A 14,996-nucleotide genomic window follows, 5' to 3' on the forward strand; every position below is an offset into this window, starting at 1 on the left:
TAAATCTTAATTTTTTAGCACTAGTTGTTAATATACAACAACTAAATCACCTTACATTCAAAACACTTTGTCAAAATACAAAAGTTGAAGTATGCAAACATAATCTAAAAATTCGCAAAAATATTTGAATATCGTCAACTTCAATAATAACCCCACTTTCCATTATTAACACACGTACAATCCAAATTAATGTCTTGCTTTATTTTCAATACCAGCAAACCTTGTATTTGGCTTTGAGTTTTCAATTTAAAATATATTTATATGTATGTACATCGCACAAACTAGACTGCTCTTGAGCATTAATTATGATTGTTATCAGAAATTTTCAAATTTCACGCATAAAATTTATAAAAATTATATAATATACGAAAAAAAAGAGAAAGAGAATAATGCAATAAAATGATCAATTCATTAAAAGAACACTTCGCTGGGATATTATCCCGTCAATATTTTTTACTAGAGACCCGATATAATGAGCCAAAAACAAAGCTATGGACATATTTCTGCACGGAAAAATGTACAAATTCCAATCAATATTTAGCTCTTAATTTAATATATATTATTCTCCTCGTATACCAAACGGTTTATTTTCTATTAAATTCGGTCGATTACGGCTACTTATTTTCCATAAGGGATAACCGTGAAAACAGCAACAATCATTTAAATGCAAAATTTTCTGATTTTAATCTTACAAACGTTTTCTATACCAAAGATAACTTTCTTACAGGAAGTTAGCATCTCCTTCAAAGCTCCACTGACGCATATTCTAAAACACATTAAATTAAAAAAAATAATAAAATTTAAAATTTTAACGTTAACAATATGAAATTTCTACAATTGTAACGTCTAACCACAACGAATGCAACATATGTTTTGCATTTTTATTTTGTTTTGATTACAAATTCCACCTTTTATTGTTGCCAAAGAAAAGAAGAAAAGTTGTTTTCATTCGCGAATGAAATGCATAAAATACCTACAGAATATGACTCATACAATTTGAAATTAAAGTATATGCACCGTTATTAAATACATTAAAATTAGAAATATCACAATATCAAAAACATTAAAAAATGCATAAACAGATATTACCATTTAAAGTATATAATATTAAAGCATAAAAATAATATAAAAAAAAACTATCAATAAAAAACAAATATTATTTATTTTCCTCCTTTTTTACAGACAAGGCTGGCATAATAGTGTCACGTGACTGCCACTTTGAGGTAGTAGGTCAGAAGCCTGATGTTTGCACAGTCTCCCACAGTCGCGAAGTACAAAGTTGTCACATTTGCAAGGGTGATCTCTGTAATGCTTCCTCAGCTGGTTTCGTGGCGATCAGCTTGGCGACGCTAATTAGCTTGATCGCTATGCAATTTTTAATGTAAATTATATTTTGTTAAATATTGTTAGAGACAATCAACTGTAACCTCTTGGAAGTATATTTGCAAATTGTATTATATTAATTATGTCAAAATATAGAAAAATACCCAATATGTACATACTTACATACATAAAAATTGCCAGTCTCTAACTATGTAAATATTGTAATTTATCAATAATTTGTAAAATTAAACAAATAAAATTATTTTGTGCTCTGTTACTATCTAGCAAAATATGTTACACTTAACACATTTACAAAACTAAGCATTTAGAGAGCTGATGGTATTAAAAAATTGATATTTTAATAATTTATACAAAATGTATTAAAAGGGTTTAATAAAAGTAGTTTCAGTAAAAATATTTTCCAAAAGCGGTGTATATTTTTTATTTTTTAAAGAGTCGAAGAGTTGCACTTTGCGATTGTAGTTTTAGTACTTAATTAAAACCTCTCTAATGAAGATATGACAAAATAAAATAATTTCATATAAGACCGCGATCTTAATCGTTTAATTTGTATGTCAGCTGATTACTATATCAAACCGATTTAAAAAATCTAAAAAAGTTCATCACGCTACCGAAAAGTCATGGGACCAACGATCTTTAATTTTTTATTTATTACTACTTGTCAAAACTAGTAAACAAACACAGTGTTGTTAATTTCAATTTGTCAATATAAATAAATTGATTTTGGTTTTATTGATTACAATAAATGTTTTTTGGAATGCTTAATGTTTTCATATACGAACTCGGCAAAGTAAGAATTTCGTTTTCTTAGTCTTTTGTGTTTATTACTTTTTTAAGTTAATCTAATATATATGTATATCGTATTGGACGGACATGTTTAAAATGTTAAGTATTTGTCTTAACAATACTTAATTGTACTAAGTTACATACAAGTATGCATATTCGATTAATAAATCACTTATAAAAGGCACATTTTAGTTATAAATGATATGGAGTGTAGTCACATTTTTTTAAAGGCGTAATGTCCAAGCAATTGCACCAACTAATATTGTACTGAGCGTTATTGCAATTTTGTTCCCACTAAGTAGACTGGCAATATTACAACCATCTTTACTATTGCATGTGCAGTATTCCATAAAAATATTGTAGCTTCCTGTGCGCATCAGACAATAACGCTCATCACCTTCAATGCCAGGTTCTCCCATGTAAGCACAGCTACGGAAATAGCGCCATTCGCCGTGCATTTTTTGACGAATTTTACGACACATTGTCGGTCGTACGCCAGGTAAGTGTTGCAATTCAGGCTCCTGTGCACAATCAGTAATAACCAGTGAACTATTGTCGAATGGATTTCCACATTTTGGATCGTTGTCTGAGCGGCAGTCCCAGCATTTAATGGCAAAGCCTAAAACAATTTTTATGAATGGGTGCGTCATTTTGATTTTATGTGTGTAATTTTCAATTATATTTACTTACCCAGTTGTACTAGGCAACATAGAAATATGCCAACATAAATTGCTGATTGGAAATTACTCATTGTACTATATTGAATAATAAGAAACTTTTGTACGAATCTATAAATGCAGTTTAATTACTAACAAACAAAATATGGGAAAAGCGTCCCCACCCAAAATACACGATGGCTTGATGATTAAAAATTGACACCTTCGGTGGTGATGCCGGATGTATGTAAAGTGAAAAAATACTTTAACACTATTCTGCATACTTTAACGCATTCGTTAACACGAAAAAATGAATATATTAAAAGTGATGGAAAAGATATTTTTCTTCTATAAGAGTAGTTTCCAGCTCTCAAGAGTGTTTGCTTCTCCATACAAAAAAACAAAAAAACACTAAAGAAAGTCTGAAGAAGTTTTCTGGTGTTAAATTTTCTTGTGGCAACATTCAGCTCCCAAGAAATTCAGTAAGTATATTTACTACTTTTATTTTATAAATTGTGGATAGGCAACACTGGTTTTGCAAAGAAACATTAAATCAACAATTGTTTCTTGAAGGAAAATCAAATTAATAATTTCTGGATTTCTGAAGAAAATTGGGCGGGAAGAATAAGTAAGTTTATGATTTTATTTAAATTTTTTTATATTATTTTGTTTAACGCTTAGAAGAATGGAAGTCTTAATACCTGCAACAAAGCGGCAAAAGAGAATAAGAAATTTCACAACAAGTGAAAAACGAAAACTAATTAAAGAAGTGCAAGAGTGGCCCCGAATATGGGACACAAAAAACGTTATGCATTCGAATAAAAATGCTTTGGAGCAGGCCTGGGTCCACATAAGCAATTCGCTTGGCAAAAGTGGTAAGTATTTATAAATTAAAGTTTTATTTTATGAATCTCTTAACTTTAATTTAGTTTTTATGTTTATTTAGTTAATGAGTGCAAAGTTGGATGGATTAGCTTACGGGAGAGCTATCGCTATCACGTCAAAGTGGCCCGCAAGCACAAAAGGGGTAGCGCTCGTCGAGAAACTATTGATTGGGAGTTTGCTGAAGAAATGGCATTTTTGCCAGATGTATCAAGAAAGTAAGTATATTAAATTTTAGTTTAAAATTTCACGAATTTCTGTTGTGTTTTCGTAGAACTTTCACAAGTCCAACATTTGAAGATTTAGATTCATCGTCCGCCATAAATAGAGCTAATGCGGAGGAGTTAATTATTCCGCAATTTGATTATGTAAGTGTATATAGTGTACATGTAAATGGAAATGTTTTATTTTTTGTTTATTTTGCAGAGTCCAACACCCACCACAAGTAATCGGTCGTTTAGCGGACACCAAAATGACGAGACATGGAGTCAATTCAACAACATTTTAAAGAAGCCAGAAGAATTAGTAGCAGGAAAGAACAACTCCCCATATGCACAAGTCCTTGCTTGTTTTGACTGGTTGTTGAATAAGCTTCCACAGTCAATTGCTGATGATATGTGTATGGAATTTAACAGTATGCTGTTACAGAAAGTGAAAGAATTTAAATCAAAAAAATAGAATAAGGAACAGAAACAAACATCTTTTTATACACACTTATCTTATGATTAGTTATAAAATAAATAAACACGAAATTTGGAAACATCAAGCTTGTTTTTATTAAGAAGATATGTATATACATGGTATACATAAAATAAATAGTAATTATTGTTTTTATAAATATACATATTGGAAATGTAGCAGGCAACATGCTGAAACAATCGAGCATGCCTGATACGGATGGCAAAATAATACCTTTCTGAGGCAAGGGCATTTTGCACTCAAAATTCTAAACGCGTTTGCAATGCATCGTCTTGCTCTACTTAAACGATAATTGCAAATTTGTTCCTCTGTGGAAATGTTTTTGCTGCTGTAAGGTTTTAGTATACGTTTACACAGTGGAAATGCGTCATCTCCCACAATGAAATGTGATACTTTTTTGCCATCGATACAGCCGTCGGCAGGAAATTGCTAGCAATCATTATGTATGATTAAGTATTCTTCATAATATTGAACTATCTATCCTTCACTTCCATAAGCTCCAACAACCAAATATGTGAATTTATAATTGGCATCACATCAACGCAGTAGAATGTAATCCCTAAAATAAAAGCATTTAAAAAAAAAAAAAATATTAACTAGGTATAATTATATTCATTTTGGTGGAGCTTTGATAGCTATGTGTTTGCCATCGATAGCCCCGAAGCAGTTTGGAAAATTCCATTGTGTTCGAAAGTGATGAGATATCTCAAACGACGTGTGTTCTGTCTTCTCTTGAATTTCATTTTTCAATTCTCTTATACACCTCGGACACTATTCCTCTGCTTGCTGCTTGCTAATACGGCAGCAGGAGTCAATATGGCGTTGTAAATCTCTCGAAGCCAGATACCTGAAAAAACAATGCGATCAAATCCTATTTGTGGTAACATAATGCCTTATATATTTTTATCACATACTCTAGCACAATTGCTAGTAGGGATGAAATCGTTTGCTATCCTAGATACTAAAAAGGACCACCTGAAAAATAAATAATCATGATATTTTTAAACAAATTCAAGTATACAGAATGGGAAACTTACCAATTACTCTTGCTTAAAGAATTCTCCTTTTTGTTCGGCCAATTTTTAAACATTCTTCTTTTTCCACTGCTTAACATTCACGGTGCGATATGAATATGAAATCTTGCTAACTACTATTTCACACAAAAGAAAAAATACCGATAATTTCTCGAACAATTACTTCAGAGCTGGAAACTAATCAATATGAAGGAATTTGAATAACATTTTTTTTATATAGTTGCATTAATCATTTTTTTGACATGTGTAAATGGAAATTGTATACATAAAGACTTGCTGGCAACGCTCGGTCAAAATATATTTTGATATTTGGAGACCCTGTACTTCGTGTATGTCAAATTTGTTAGCAAAATTATTTGTTTTTATGTAGCTTGTTTATATTTTATGTAGAATTATTAAAACAAATTCTGTTTCAAGTTCTTAAATTCCTATTTAAAATGCGCAACATTGTGAATTATGTAGTGATTGTGTTATCACTATGTACCGTCGGTAAGTTATAATCTTGCTGATATGCACTTTACAATCATACTTTAAAGTATGGCTTGGGTGTGGCTTAAATGGCTTATTAATAATTATACATGAATGTGTAAACATTATAAAATGATTTAAGGTTCGCTTGCTATACGGTGTTACCAATGCTCCTCCGATCAGGATCGCAAAGGTTACGATAGTTGTGGTGCTTATAAACCATTTAACCGGACGGAACATATTCCCATCGAATGTAACAGTGATGAATCACATATGCCCGGTTCGTTTTGCATGAAGGTGGTACAACAAGGTCCTAAAGGTTTCATCTGTAAGTTCTATATATTTTTTAGTTATTTTTTTTATTTTTTTTTTTTTTTGTGTAATAAGCTACTTATTTAACATAATAATTTTTATGTAGGGGATGGCCGTTGGCGTCAAGTAATTAGGCGCTGCGCCTCAGTATCGGATACAGGCGTGACTGGTGTCTGCAACTGGGGTGTTTATGAAAATGGCGTCTATTGGGAAGAATGTTATTGCTCTAATGATAGCTGCAATGCCGCCTCAAGCATTAATTTATCAAAAAAGTGTTTCGCTATAGCAATTATTGCCATATTAGCGCTGTCATGCAAGAAGCTTGTGAATTAGGCAACGAATCAAACGAAAACTGTCTCGAATAAACATTCCGTCCATTTTATTAATATATTAGTTTTCTTTTTATAATTATGACCACTATTATGTAATCGTCCGTAAACTTAAGTGCCTTAATGTAAGCATTTCGCTTTAAGTTCAAATTGTAAAAAAATATATTTCACGTACAAAAATTTTTTACACATACACTACAATGTATACATAATAAAACATACAACAATAGAACTTCAAATTTCTTCTGCATCTGGATCTTTAGAATCTTTCATAATTTTTAATGCGCCGTCTTGCCAACCGGCACTTGGTGAATTCGCAACGGCACAGTATATAGCGAGCGCACCGTTTGGCATTTCTTTAACAGCCATATATGATTTGTTATCCTGAAGCCACAATTTAACTTCAGTTTTTGAACCTTGATACTATTGAGTAATTGAAAAAAAGTATTTTAGGGAATTTAAAAACAATTCAAACGCGTTATTAGATATATGCAACACATTTTACATTTGTATTTACCCATTTGTCATACAGCTGTAGTGGCTGATGCACACTTGTCCAATTAATCACTTTCAACAAGTATTTCATAAAAACATTTGTATTTTTTTTAACCATAACATTGTCTACGCCATTAAGCCGTTCACAATTTTTCAACAGTTGCTTACAACACTCGAGATCTGCATTTGAAATAAAATCATGACTTTTTTGAAACCTATTTGAACTACGCTACCTTTGGGTCGCTTCAATGTAACTTCGAGTGAACGTGCTACACGCATGTAGCAGCGAAATTCTTCATCCAATATTTCCTGTTCCTATAAAAGCACAATATTTAATCAACGCAATAATTTTATATTTATGGAGTGTGCTGCAATTTACCATTATTTGAGCTATATTATTGTGCTACTCTTAGCACCTCTTCGAAAACACGCCAGACACGAATACAATTTGTTTTAAATTAAACAAAATAAGAATTTTGATTCAATAATCTTTGGTAATGATACTTATTTTTTAACATGCAAGTTGTAATAACAAAAAGCAAATATTTGGCATAATCAGAGGGCATACAAACAGAAAACGAGAAATATCTTAACAGAAATAGCTGTAGATTCTCTGCTTTTGAAGGTGTTTAGTAGATATAAAAGGCATATGCCTTTCTCAAGACAGTCGCGTTCATATAAGCAAAAAAGAGTCGATACACATTTTTATAAAAAAAATTTTGCCCGCTGAAGGACAGGCCATTCTGTCTGTTAAAAATTTAATAATATTTAATTGGAAATAATTGAAAATAGTTATTTTAGGTGTATAATATTTATCTGTCGAAGTTTTCTTTTATAAGTTATGTCGATTTAGTTTTCAAGTAGGAATAATTTGAAGTATTGTCTGTGCGCTTCGCACTTTATCATAGAAGTGGTTTGTTTTACGGGTTATTTTTAATTTATGAATGCATATTTCCTTATAATTATAATATGTTAGAGTACATTTCTTAAGGCCCACACACAAAGCGATAGAAAAGATAACGTCACCGGTACGGACCCGGATTCTGTCGCTACAACAACAACAACAACAAAATAATGTCCAAAAGAAGCAAATAAAGTCATCTGTTAGATAAATAGTAAATAATGATTACTAAGCAAAATTATTTCTTACCTTTTAGCTGGAACCAATTGCCGCTACACTTTTGCAGGTTATGTGTTAGCTGCTACCAAATTGCGCCTGTGGCTCCTTTGTGGAATGACTGCATATTTTTATTTCTGTATACGCACAGCCACAGTAAACACTTTCACTTACACTATTCATATTTCTTTTACTATAAATTCACTAAATTACACACTAATTTCAGAAATTTAACACAAAACTTGAAATTTGCATACTTTTGCGACAGTGAAGAAACCATTTTGAATTATTGAACTGATTTCCCTTTGCAATTAAATATTCACCACAGCGCGGTGAAAAGTTGTAAATTTGCGCGGAAGTTGGTTGTGTGATGACATTTACGTCAGTGGAGAATCCTTTTTGAATTATTGAACTGATTTCCCTTTGCAATTAACTATTCACCACAGCGCGGTGAAAAGCTCTAGATTTGGGCGGAAGTTGGTGGCGTGTTGGCAGTTTTACAGACAGTTTTTACCCAGTAAGTCACAGTTACAGAAACTGCAGTACATTGAAAGAAATGACACAGAAACTGACATACATACATATACCAAGGTGTGTAGCAAATCATTATGATTTTGGGGTTACATGGGTTTTCTCGTTTAAAAAACGGCTTTTTTTTATAATTTTTTTGTCATATAAAATTTTAAATATTTTATTAGATTTTTTGGATAAAAATATTTCAAGCTCGGCCATTGCGACGCATTTTCCAGTGAACTCTTGGATAAAAGATGTGCCCGCTTTGGCAGGATAGACTCTTTCAGGATCATCTAAAGTGCAAAAAAAAGGACAAAGGAAGGACAAAGGAAAAAAAGGAGTGTTAGTTAAAACCTAAAATTAGAACTAGGAAAAAAACTGAAAATTGTACTTTTGACATTTTTACAAAAAAATTTAAATTTCAATAAATTTTTTTTTTTTTCAAATAGTTGTATATACTAAATATATATGTACATATATATCTCAAAGATCTGTAAAAAATTTCATGAAAACCGACTTAACAGTTCTCAAGAAATCTTGCCAACTGGCTTCAAAAACACAGTTTCGAGAAAAATGCGTTTAAAGATAGCGCTCTTACCCCAGCTAGCCTCGAGCGCACAAGTTCTCAAGGCTGTATCTCCGAAACTATAACTCGAATCAATGTGTATGACAGTATTCTAGAAGTGCTGTAAAATTTAATAATACAATACAATAAAAGAATCGATTTTTTGAAACCCGTAAACCCATGTTACCCCTTAAGAAAGAGAAGAGCAATCACATGTACACAACAGTTTGGGTTACAATTATCAATTGGGGGTTAAGGAACTCTTAGAAACATTAACAGAAATCTGTGGTAGCTTTGGCTGTTAAATATTTAGCTGGAAGTTTAACCGATAGGTGGCTTGCTGGGTAGTGCACGTCAAAAATTCACGGATGTCATTAAATATTCACCACAGCACGGTGAAAAGCTCTAAAGTTGCGCGGAAGTGTCATGTGATATGACAAGCAATTGTAAGTGCAATTCGAAAATTCACGGAAGTAGGTTTGCGATATAGTGAGTGCTGCTGAATATCATACATTCTAATTAACAATGTGGAGTTTTTTTTAATTTACAACAAATAAGTGCGTTTATGTTTTTAGTATTCCGCTTTGTGCTCATTAAAATGTTGAAAGTGTTTTGTTTTTGCTTATTATATGTATTCTTGTTGGTTGGTTATAAATTATTACCAAACATCCATCTTTCGTAGAGGCAGCCATTTGCTGCAAAACAGCTGGTTCGTGCTTTCTCTACTTTGTTCACCACAGTGCGGGAAAAAGCAGTCCGTGTTGCATATTAGTATTTGAATTTCTCTTGTTTGATTAATTTAAAAAAGTGATAGAATGCTTGGTAAATTTAAAAGATTTAGTTAGTTAATTATATTTATATAATAGAGTATATAGTTAGAATATGCATATTAGTTTTCGATGCGTAAAATGTGAAAAATTGTGAGATTATAGTTAGAATACGTATATAAGTTTGTGTTATGTGTAAAATGTGAAAAATTTCGTGATCGACGCCATTTTGTTCAGTTGTGTGCCACTTGACTAACCTAATTCTGCAAATATTAAGCGAAAGGAATGTAAATCAGATGCAAATTGTTGCATCTGTATGTGAGTATGTAAAATATTTTATGTAAGCCCAATTAATTATTGTCTTATCACCACGACAGTCGGAAACGGATGCGGATTCAAACCCTATCAAAAGCATACCCTACGCATTTTCGAGAATATTCTCGCGCACAACAATAACCATCAACAAATTAACTAATTGCTGCAACGTAGAACCCATCTAAGGTAGGACTAATAATTTATTTAAAGTCTTTATACCATTTATATTATTATTTGCTTTATTTATTTTTTTTTTCAAAACTGTTAACAATTTATTCATCATTTCATTCGAGTTTATTAGTCAGTTGGTATCGTACATGAAATGCTTACATTTACAAACAATTTAATTTGACACACATGTCATGTTTTATGCAGACACAGGTATATCTTACTTAATTAACTATACTCAAACTTCTTTATGCAAAGTTAAATTTAAAATTCTTGCGTTTTAAAAAAGAAAAGTAGTAAAAGTGCAGTATTGAGACAAGTTTAGTATTGATAAAAATCGTAAAAATTAAAGAAAATATATATTAAATTTGCAAACTAGCTTATTCTATACTGTTACGCATTCTAAAGATTTTCCATATTTCTACCTTTTATTTATTGCATTACGTTTTTTTTTTTCAACGAAGTGAAAAAAATTGCCCAACATGCTTACACTCTTCATTCATAATTAACTATTTTAAGCAAACGCCATCTTTTATATACACATACATAAACATAATATAATTAAAAAAATATATACATATATATATGTGTGTAATTTCAGTTACTTGCATTTCATACGTTGCATACAAATTTATCATAGAGCTGATTTAGTTCGGCTTTCAAAATACTTCAATTAAATTTTTATAAGAAATTAGTTGGGAAGGTAAATAATTATTTAAAAAGTTATGTATTTAATACAAGATATTGTATACTCGTATACTGACAATTAATCTGAACAGTCATTACTTTTTATGAAACACATAACAATCTAAGAACAAATATAACGAATAATTTTAAAGAGATAGTAATTAATAACAGAAAGTCACGATAAATGCATTTATCGATAATATCGTGTGAAGACCAGGGTTGCGAATTTTTGAATTGAAAATAAGATCTGTAGTATTTGATACAATTTTTGGGAATAAAAATATAATTTTTTTCCGGTTTTGGGATTAACAATAGAAAAGTAAATTTTTAATCCCACAATTGGAATTAGAAATCTAATTTTGTATTCAAATTTTAAATTCTAAAACCCAAAAATTAAATTTTCTATCCCGATTTTAGGAATAATAATAAAAAATTATATTTTTAAACCCAGAAATTGGAACTAAAAATCTGATATTCGATCCAAATATTTTAAGTTAATAATTCGGAATTAAAATTTAACTTTTAATTTTTGTTTTTGAATTTAATGATAAAAATTGAAAATTAATTTTTTAAATATTTAGAATTAAAATTTAGAAAAAATTTTTAAATAAAAAATTTAAGTCACAAATAAAAATATTTTTTTTTATTAAAAAAAAGTGGAATTAAAAGTGATAAAGGAGAAAAGATTTACAAATTTCTGATTGAAAGATTAGTATTAAAAGCAGTTAAATATAAATAAAACATAAAGGGCCAAGCCATGTGGATATTTAAAAATGAAAATAATTTTGAAAATAAACTTTGCTTTTCAAAAGATAACTAAAATGGTAGACCCGAAAGACCATAAATGTAAACTCTATTAAAAGTTATTTTTTATTTTAAGGGATATTTGGGATTTAAAAACTTTTTTTTTATATTCAATGCAGTATTTGAGATTAAAAAATTATAAAACAAATTTTTAGTCCGACCATTCCATTTTAACATTTTTTTTTAATGTTTTTCAAAGCTGTGCTTTGTTTTTTCCCATACAATCCAGTGCAGTTCAATGAAAATCTGGTATTTGGGTGTAACAAATTAAATAAAATTTTAAACCGATTTTTGGGATTATTTACTTAATTTTGTAAATCGGATTGTGGGATCCAATTATTAATTAATTAATATTTTCAGTATAAAAAAATTACTTAATTGCAACCCTGGTCAGAGCCTAGTATAAATTTGCGTTAGTTCTGTTGGAACAGAAAGATTTAGTAGGCCATTAATAAACGCTTTCAAATGACTGTAAAGAGCCATTTTTGGCATTTTTTCTCCACATCAGAGAAAAGGCTTAATGTTCGTATATAAATTTACATATGAACAAAAGTTAGTACAAGCGCTAGAATCCAGCCGTAACCGTAAGAATAACACACTCTGATGCTCAAAAAAAAATTTCGAACGTATTTTACACCACTTTACCAACAACAATACAGCATATGTAACTTGACGTCTATCGCTTTCGAAATAATAATTTTAATAAAAATATGAATTATAAAAAGTTCCTCTGTTTCTATTCGAAAATAACTTGACGAAATTAAGATTACATATTCGAGTAGAGTAAATTACGAAGTATAACAGAGATAACAAAGCAATTTATGGTAAAAGAGGACAAGTGGTAGTATCTCTGAACTAACAAGCAAGACGTTTGTAACTTTTTGACTCTCTTTTAAGGCAATCTAAACAGTTTTATGACGTCAATTTTTCTATACATCGCAACATTTCTTTACTCATACTAAATTCTATACCCTAAAAAAAAACAACACTTTTCTCTTAAAATGCACAGTTATTTTACTATAATATCATTACCGGCTAATGAATGCTGAATTCACAAATCTTAGCAGGATCTCTAACCAATACGACAAAACAGAATTATCGCTATAAATTCAGTTCGTTAAACACGTCTTAACGGATCTGAATATATTTCTTACATAATGATCATAGTTGCAACCCTCGATGGAAAAGGCTAAAGGATGAGTCAAACGTCGACAAAAACAATGTGTTAGGAAGAGTCTTTCCAAAAATGTTCAACATCCATTATGGAAAGTGTGGAACCCGCCAATAAAAGAAGACATTTCCCTTTCCACTAGTTAGGATGTTTGGTATCTTCCTATGCTTTACACACTACGTGAGCCTAAGACTCTATCTAATTGGCTGCCGTATACACAGCTTCAAAAATACTGTGGTGTCTTCTGCAAATAGTCCAATCCCATCGAAACAACTTGCTTGCTAGCAACAGTTCTATACTAACGAATCATTTCCAACAAAATTGCTAAGTAAAATGACCCCTAAGTTCTTCAGCTATACGTAAATCATTCGAGCGTAGAAAGTAATAATTTTTTTGACGTTTGATTTCGCAGCCTAATTACATTTACACGTCTGATTACTAACAAATAACGAACTACGAAGCTAAGCTTCTGGATACGAGTAGGATATTTGTGCCTCATTTACCACAATTAGCTTTGTTGTTTTACACTTTTCTATGTGATCTTTGTGGCTTTGCTGCACTTCAACTAATCTTGTCGGGGTTCAAGCACATGGATTTAGCCACTACCAACTTAGGTCCAATTAAATACCATGGTTACCACATTCAAACATACATACATGTTTTTTTAACACAAGCTTAAACTACTATCGGTGTTCGTACATCAACAGTTTTGCTATCTGTTAGGGTGGATGACATAGAACAGGATGTATTATTATTTTGACTCGGAAACTCATCGGTGGCGCCAACCCCACTTTGATCTTCAACCAGTAAATGCTCCATATTCACACTAACGTCGAGTGCTTTCGTCGGTGGGCAATGTACCTCCACCATCTCGGTAAGCGTGATACCGTCGATATCGGAGCTTGGCGATTCCAAGAGACGAAACCGTATCGGTGATGGCGTGCGTATGGCGTACATGGATGAGCTGGATGTAGATGAAGATGGTATATGCGGTAGATGCGACTCGTTAATAGTAAACGATGGTGATTCTGGTAAAATTGTCATTGAGCTGGTCACACTTTTTGTCGGCGTTGTGCGGGTGGTTTCAAAAGGTGAACCGGCCTGATTAATTTCGGCAATCGTCTGTTCGATATGCACATTGGCTGTCGTACTCCTACCGCTAGTGTCTTCGTCATCACCATCAACATCTGAATCTAATATATAATATGTGTTGACATCGGCGTCGGGACCGAAAAGCAAAGCAAACTGTTTAAGTAGATCGTGCTCGGCTTGACCGAGCGTTGGCGGTGGGTGTGTTATGGAAGGTGTAGAGTATGGTGAATATTCACCGCTATGACTATCGTTTGAGTGTTGAAAATTAAATTCAGTTGAGCAATCTTTTACACTTCGCTGATCTCGTCAAACTTTCTCCTTATGCGTACGGGCTTTTGATGGTGTTAAATGGGTGGGGAAGCTAGAAAAAAAATATTTCAAAAATTGTAAATCTGTTTTCATTAGCACAGTGGTTTGCTACAAGCACTTACCCCAAATTTTTGTTACCACCGAGTGAGTCCTCAGTGCCTTTAGAAGTCTGTGTTTGGGCGGATGACATCGTATTTTTGCTGAACGGCGCCTGCAATGAAGTCGATGTTATGGTGAAATAGCCACCGGGTTTTGGTTTTAAATGCCGATTATTCATTTGCATGTGCACAGTCTTCATGAACTCAATTTGATGTGCCAACTTCTGGATTTGTTCCTGGAAAATTTATCAAAAAAAATTTTTACAATCCATCACATTTGGATGCTCATAGGTTATAAGCATATTAATGGTATATAAAAATTGTGTCGGTTCTTGTTTTTAGAAGAAAAAAAGCACATTTATTGGATCAAGAAGAAATAGTTCAT

At 31.6% G+C, this 14,996-nt stretch overlaps 7 protein-coding genes across 8 annotated transcripts in view; 3 read left to right on the forward strand and 4 right to left on the reverse strand.

Moving 5' to 3' along the window:
• Positions 1-1,522, forward strand: part of LOC108972138 — a 3,849-nt gene extending 2,327 nt beyond the window's left edge. The window contains exon 3 of the mRNA XM_018938638.1: positions 1,183-1,522. Within this exon, the coding sequence (XP_018794183.1) occupies positions 1,183-1,385 (203 nt within the window). The 3' untranslated portion in view covers positions 1,386-1,522. The remainder of the gene's footprint in view (positions 1-1,182) is intronic.
• A 157-nt stretch (positions 1,523-1,679) lies between these two features.
• On the reverse strand, positions 1,680-3,000 carry LOC108972137. The gene is made up of 2 exons (XM_018938637.1): positions 2,821-3,000; positions 1,680-2,749 (listed from the first exon to the last, which is right to left on the reverse strand). Exons 1-2 carry the CDS (start codon positions 2,879-2,881, stop codon positions 2,355-2,357), a joined length of 456 nt encoding a protein of 151 aa, XP_018794182.1. The 5' UTR covers positions 2,882-3,000; the 3' UTR covers positions 1,680-2,354.
• Positions 3,001-3,315: 315 nt separating this feature from the next.
• Positions 3,316-4,434, forward strand: LOC108972117. 2 transcript variants are annotated; one of them, XM_018938597.1, is made up of 5 exons: positions 3,316-3,414; positions 3,468-3,661; positions 3,733-3,886; positions 3,943-4,036; positions 4,095-4,434. In XM_018938597.1, the coding sequence occupies exons 2-5, from the start codon at positions 3,472-3,474 to the stop codon at positions 4,344-4,346; spliced, it is 690 nt and encodes a 229-aa protein (XP_018794142.1). In that variant the 5' UTR covers positions 3,316-3,414; positions 3,468-3,471; the 3' UTR covers positions 4,347-4,434. The 2 variants fall into 2 exon arrangements, with proteins under 2 accessions (XP_018794142.1, XP_018794143.1); XM_018938598.1 differs by having other exon boundaries at positions 3,471-3,661.
• A 1,290-nt stretch (positions 4,435-5,724) lies between these two features.
• On the forward strand, positions 5,725-6,703 carry LOC108972118. Its single transcript, XM_018938599.1, has 3 exons — positions 5,725-5,890; positions 6,012-6,197; positions 6,288-6,703. Exons 1-3 carry the CDS (start codon positions 5,839-5,841, stop codon positions 6,512-6,514), a joined length of 465 nt encoding a protein of 154 aa, XP_018794144.1. The 5' UTR covers positions 5,725-5,838; the 3' UTR covers positions 6,515-6,703.
• LOC108972120 lies at positions 6,637-7,734 on the reverse strand. Its single transcript, XM_018938600.1, has 4 exons — positions 7,385-7,734; positions 7,239-7,320; positions 7,028-7,185; positions 6,637-6,933 (listed from the first exon to the last, which is right to left on the reverse strand). Exons 1-4 carry the CDS (start codon positions 7,385-7,387, stop codon positions 6,745-6,747), a joined length of 432 nt encoding a protein of 143 aa, XP_018794145.1. The 5' UTR covers positions 7,388-7,734; the 3' UTR covers positions 6,637-6,744.
• A 4,369-nt stretch (positions 7,735-12,103) lies between these two features.
• LOC108972112 (probable G-protein coupled receptor CG31760) lies at positions 12,104-14,496 on the reverse strand. Its single transcript, XM_018938590.1, has one exon. It carries the CDS (start codon positions 14,154-14,156, stop codon positions 13,788-13,790), a length of 369 nt encoding a protein of 122 aa, XP_018794135.1. The 5' UTR covers positions 14,157-14,496; the 3' UTR covers positions 12,104-13,787.
• The window catches only part of LOC108972111 (probable G-protein coupled receptor CG31760), a 35,446-nt gene continuing 34,864 nt past the window's right edge, over positions 14,415-14,996 (reverse strand). The window contains exons 12-13 of the mRNA XM_018938589.1: positions 14,636-14,847; positions 14,415-14,565 (exon numbers count right to left, since the gene is read on the reverse strand). Of these exons, the coding sequence (XP_018794134.1) occupies positions 14,511-14,565; positions 14,636-14,847 (267 nt within the window). The 3' untranslated portion in view covers positions 14,415-14,510. The remainder of the gene's footprint in view (positions 14,566-14,635; positions 14,848-14,996) is intronic.

This window comes from Bactrocera latifrons, unplaced genomic scaffold (genome assembly GCF_001853355.1).
Source record: "Bactrocera latifrons isolate USDA-ARS-PBARC rearing strain unplaced genomic scaffold, ASM185335v1 scaffold_38, whole genome shotgun sequence".
NCBI classification, from domain to species: Eukaryota; Metazoa; Arthropoda; class Insecta; order Diptera; family Tephritidae; genus Bactrocera; species Bactrocera latifrons.

Bases quoted from the DNA above. Each gene is read 5' to 3' on its own strand.
- LOC108972137 (XM_018938637.1), bottom strand. From the start codon at position 2,881: ATGAGTAATTTCCAATCAGCAATTTATGTTGGCATATTTCTATGTTGC. The intron at 2,750-2,820 runs GTAAGTAAATAT...AAATTGTTTTAG, and splicing joins ATGTTGCCTAGTACAACTGG to GCTTTGCCATTAAATGCTGG.
- LOC108972117 (XM_018938597.1), top strand. From the start codon at position 3,472: ATGGAAGTCTTAATACCTGCAACAAAGCGGCAAAAGAGAATAAGAAAT. The intron at 3,662-3,732 runs GTAAGTATTTAT...ATGTTTATTTAG, and splicing joins CAATTCGCTTGGCAAAAGTG to TTAATGAGTGCAAAGTTGGA. The intron at 4,037-4,094 runs GTAAGTGTATAT...TTTATTTTGCAG, and splicing joins TTATTCCGCAATTTGATTAT to AGTCCAACACCCACCACAAG.
- LOC108972118 (XM_018938599.1), top strand. From the start codon at position 5,839: ATGCGCAACATTGTGAATTATGTAGTGATTGTGTTATCACTATGTACC. The intron at 5,891-6,011 runs GTAAGTTATAAT...AAATGATTTAAG, and splicing joins GTTATCACTATGTACCGTCG to GTTCGCTTGCTATACGGTGT. The intron at 6,198-6,287 runs GTAAGTTCTATA...ATTTTTATGTAG, and splicing joins AGGTCCTAAAGGTTTCATCT to GGGATGGCCGTTGGCGTCAA.
- LOC108972120 (XM_018938600.1), bottom strand. The intron at 7,186-7,238 runs GTAGCGTAGTTC...TTTCAAATGCAG, and splicing joins TACATTGAAGCGACCCAAAG to ATCTCGAGTGTTGTAAGCAA. The intron at 6,934-7,027 runs GTAAATACAAAT...ATTACTCAATAG, and splicing joins TACAGCTGTATGACAAATGG to TATCAAGGTTCAAAAACTGA.
- LOC108972112 (XM_018938590.1), bottom strand. From the start codon at position 14,156: ATGACAATTTTACCAGAATCACCATCGTTTACTATTAACGAGTCGCAT.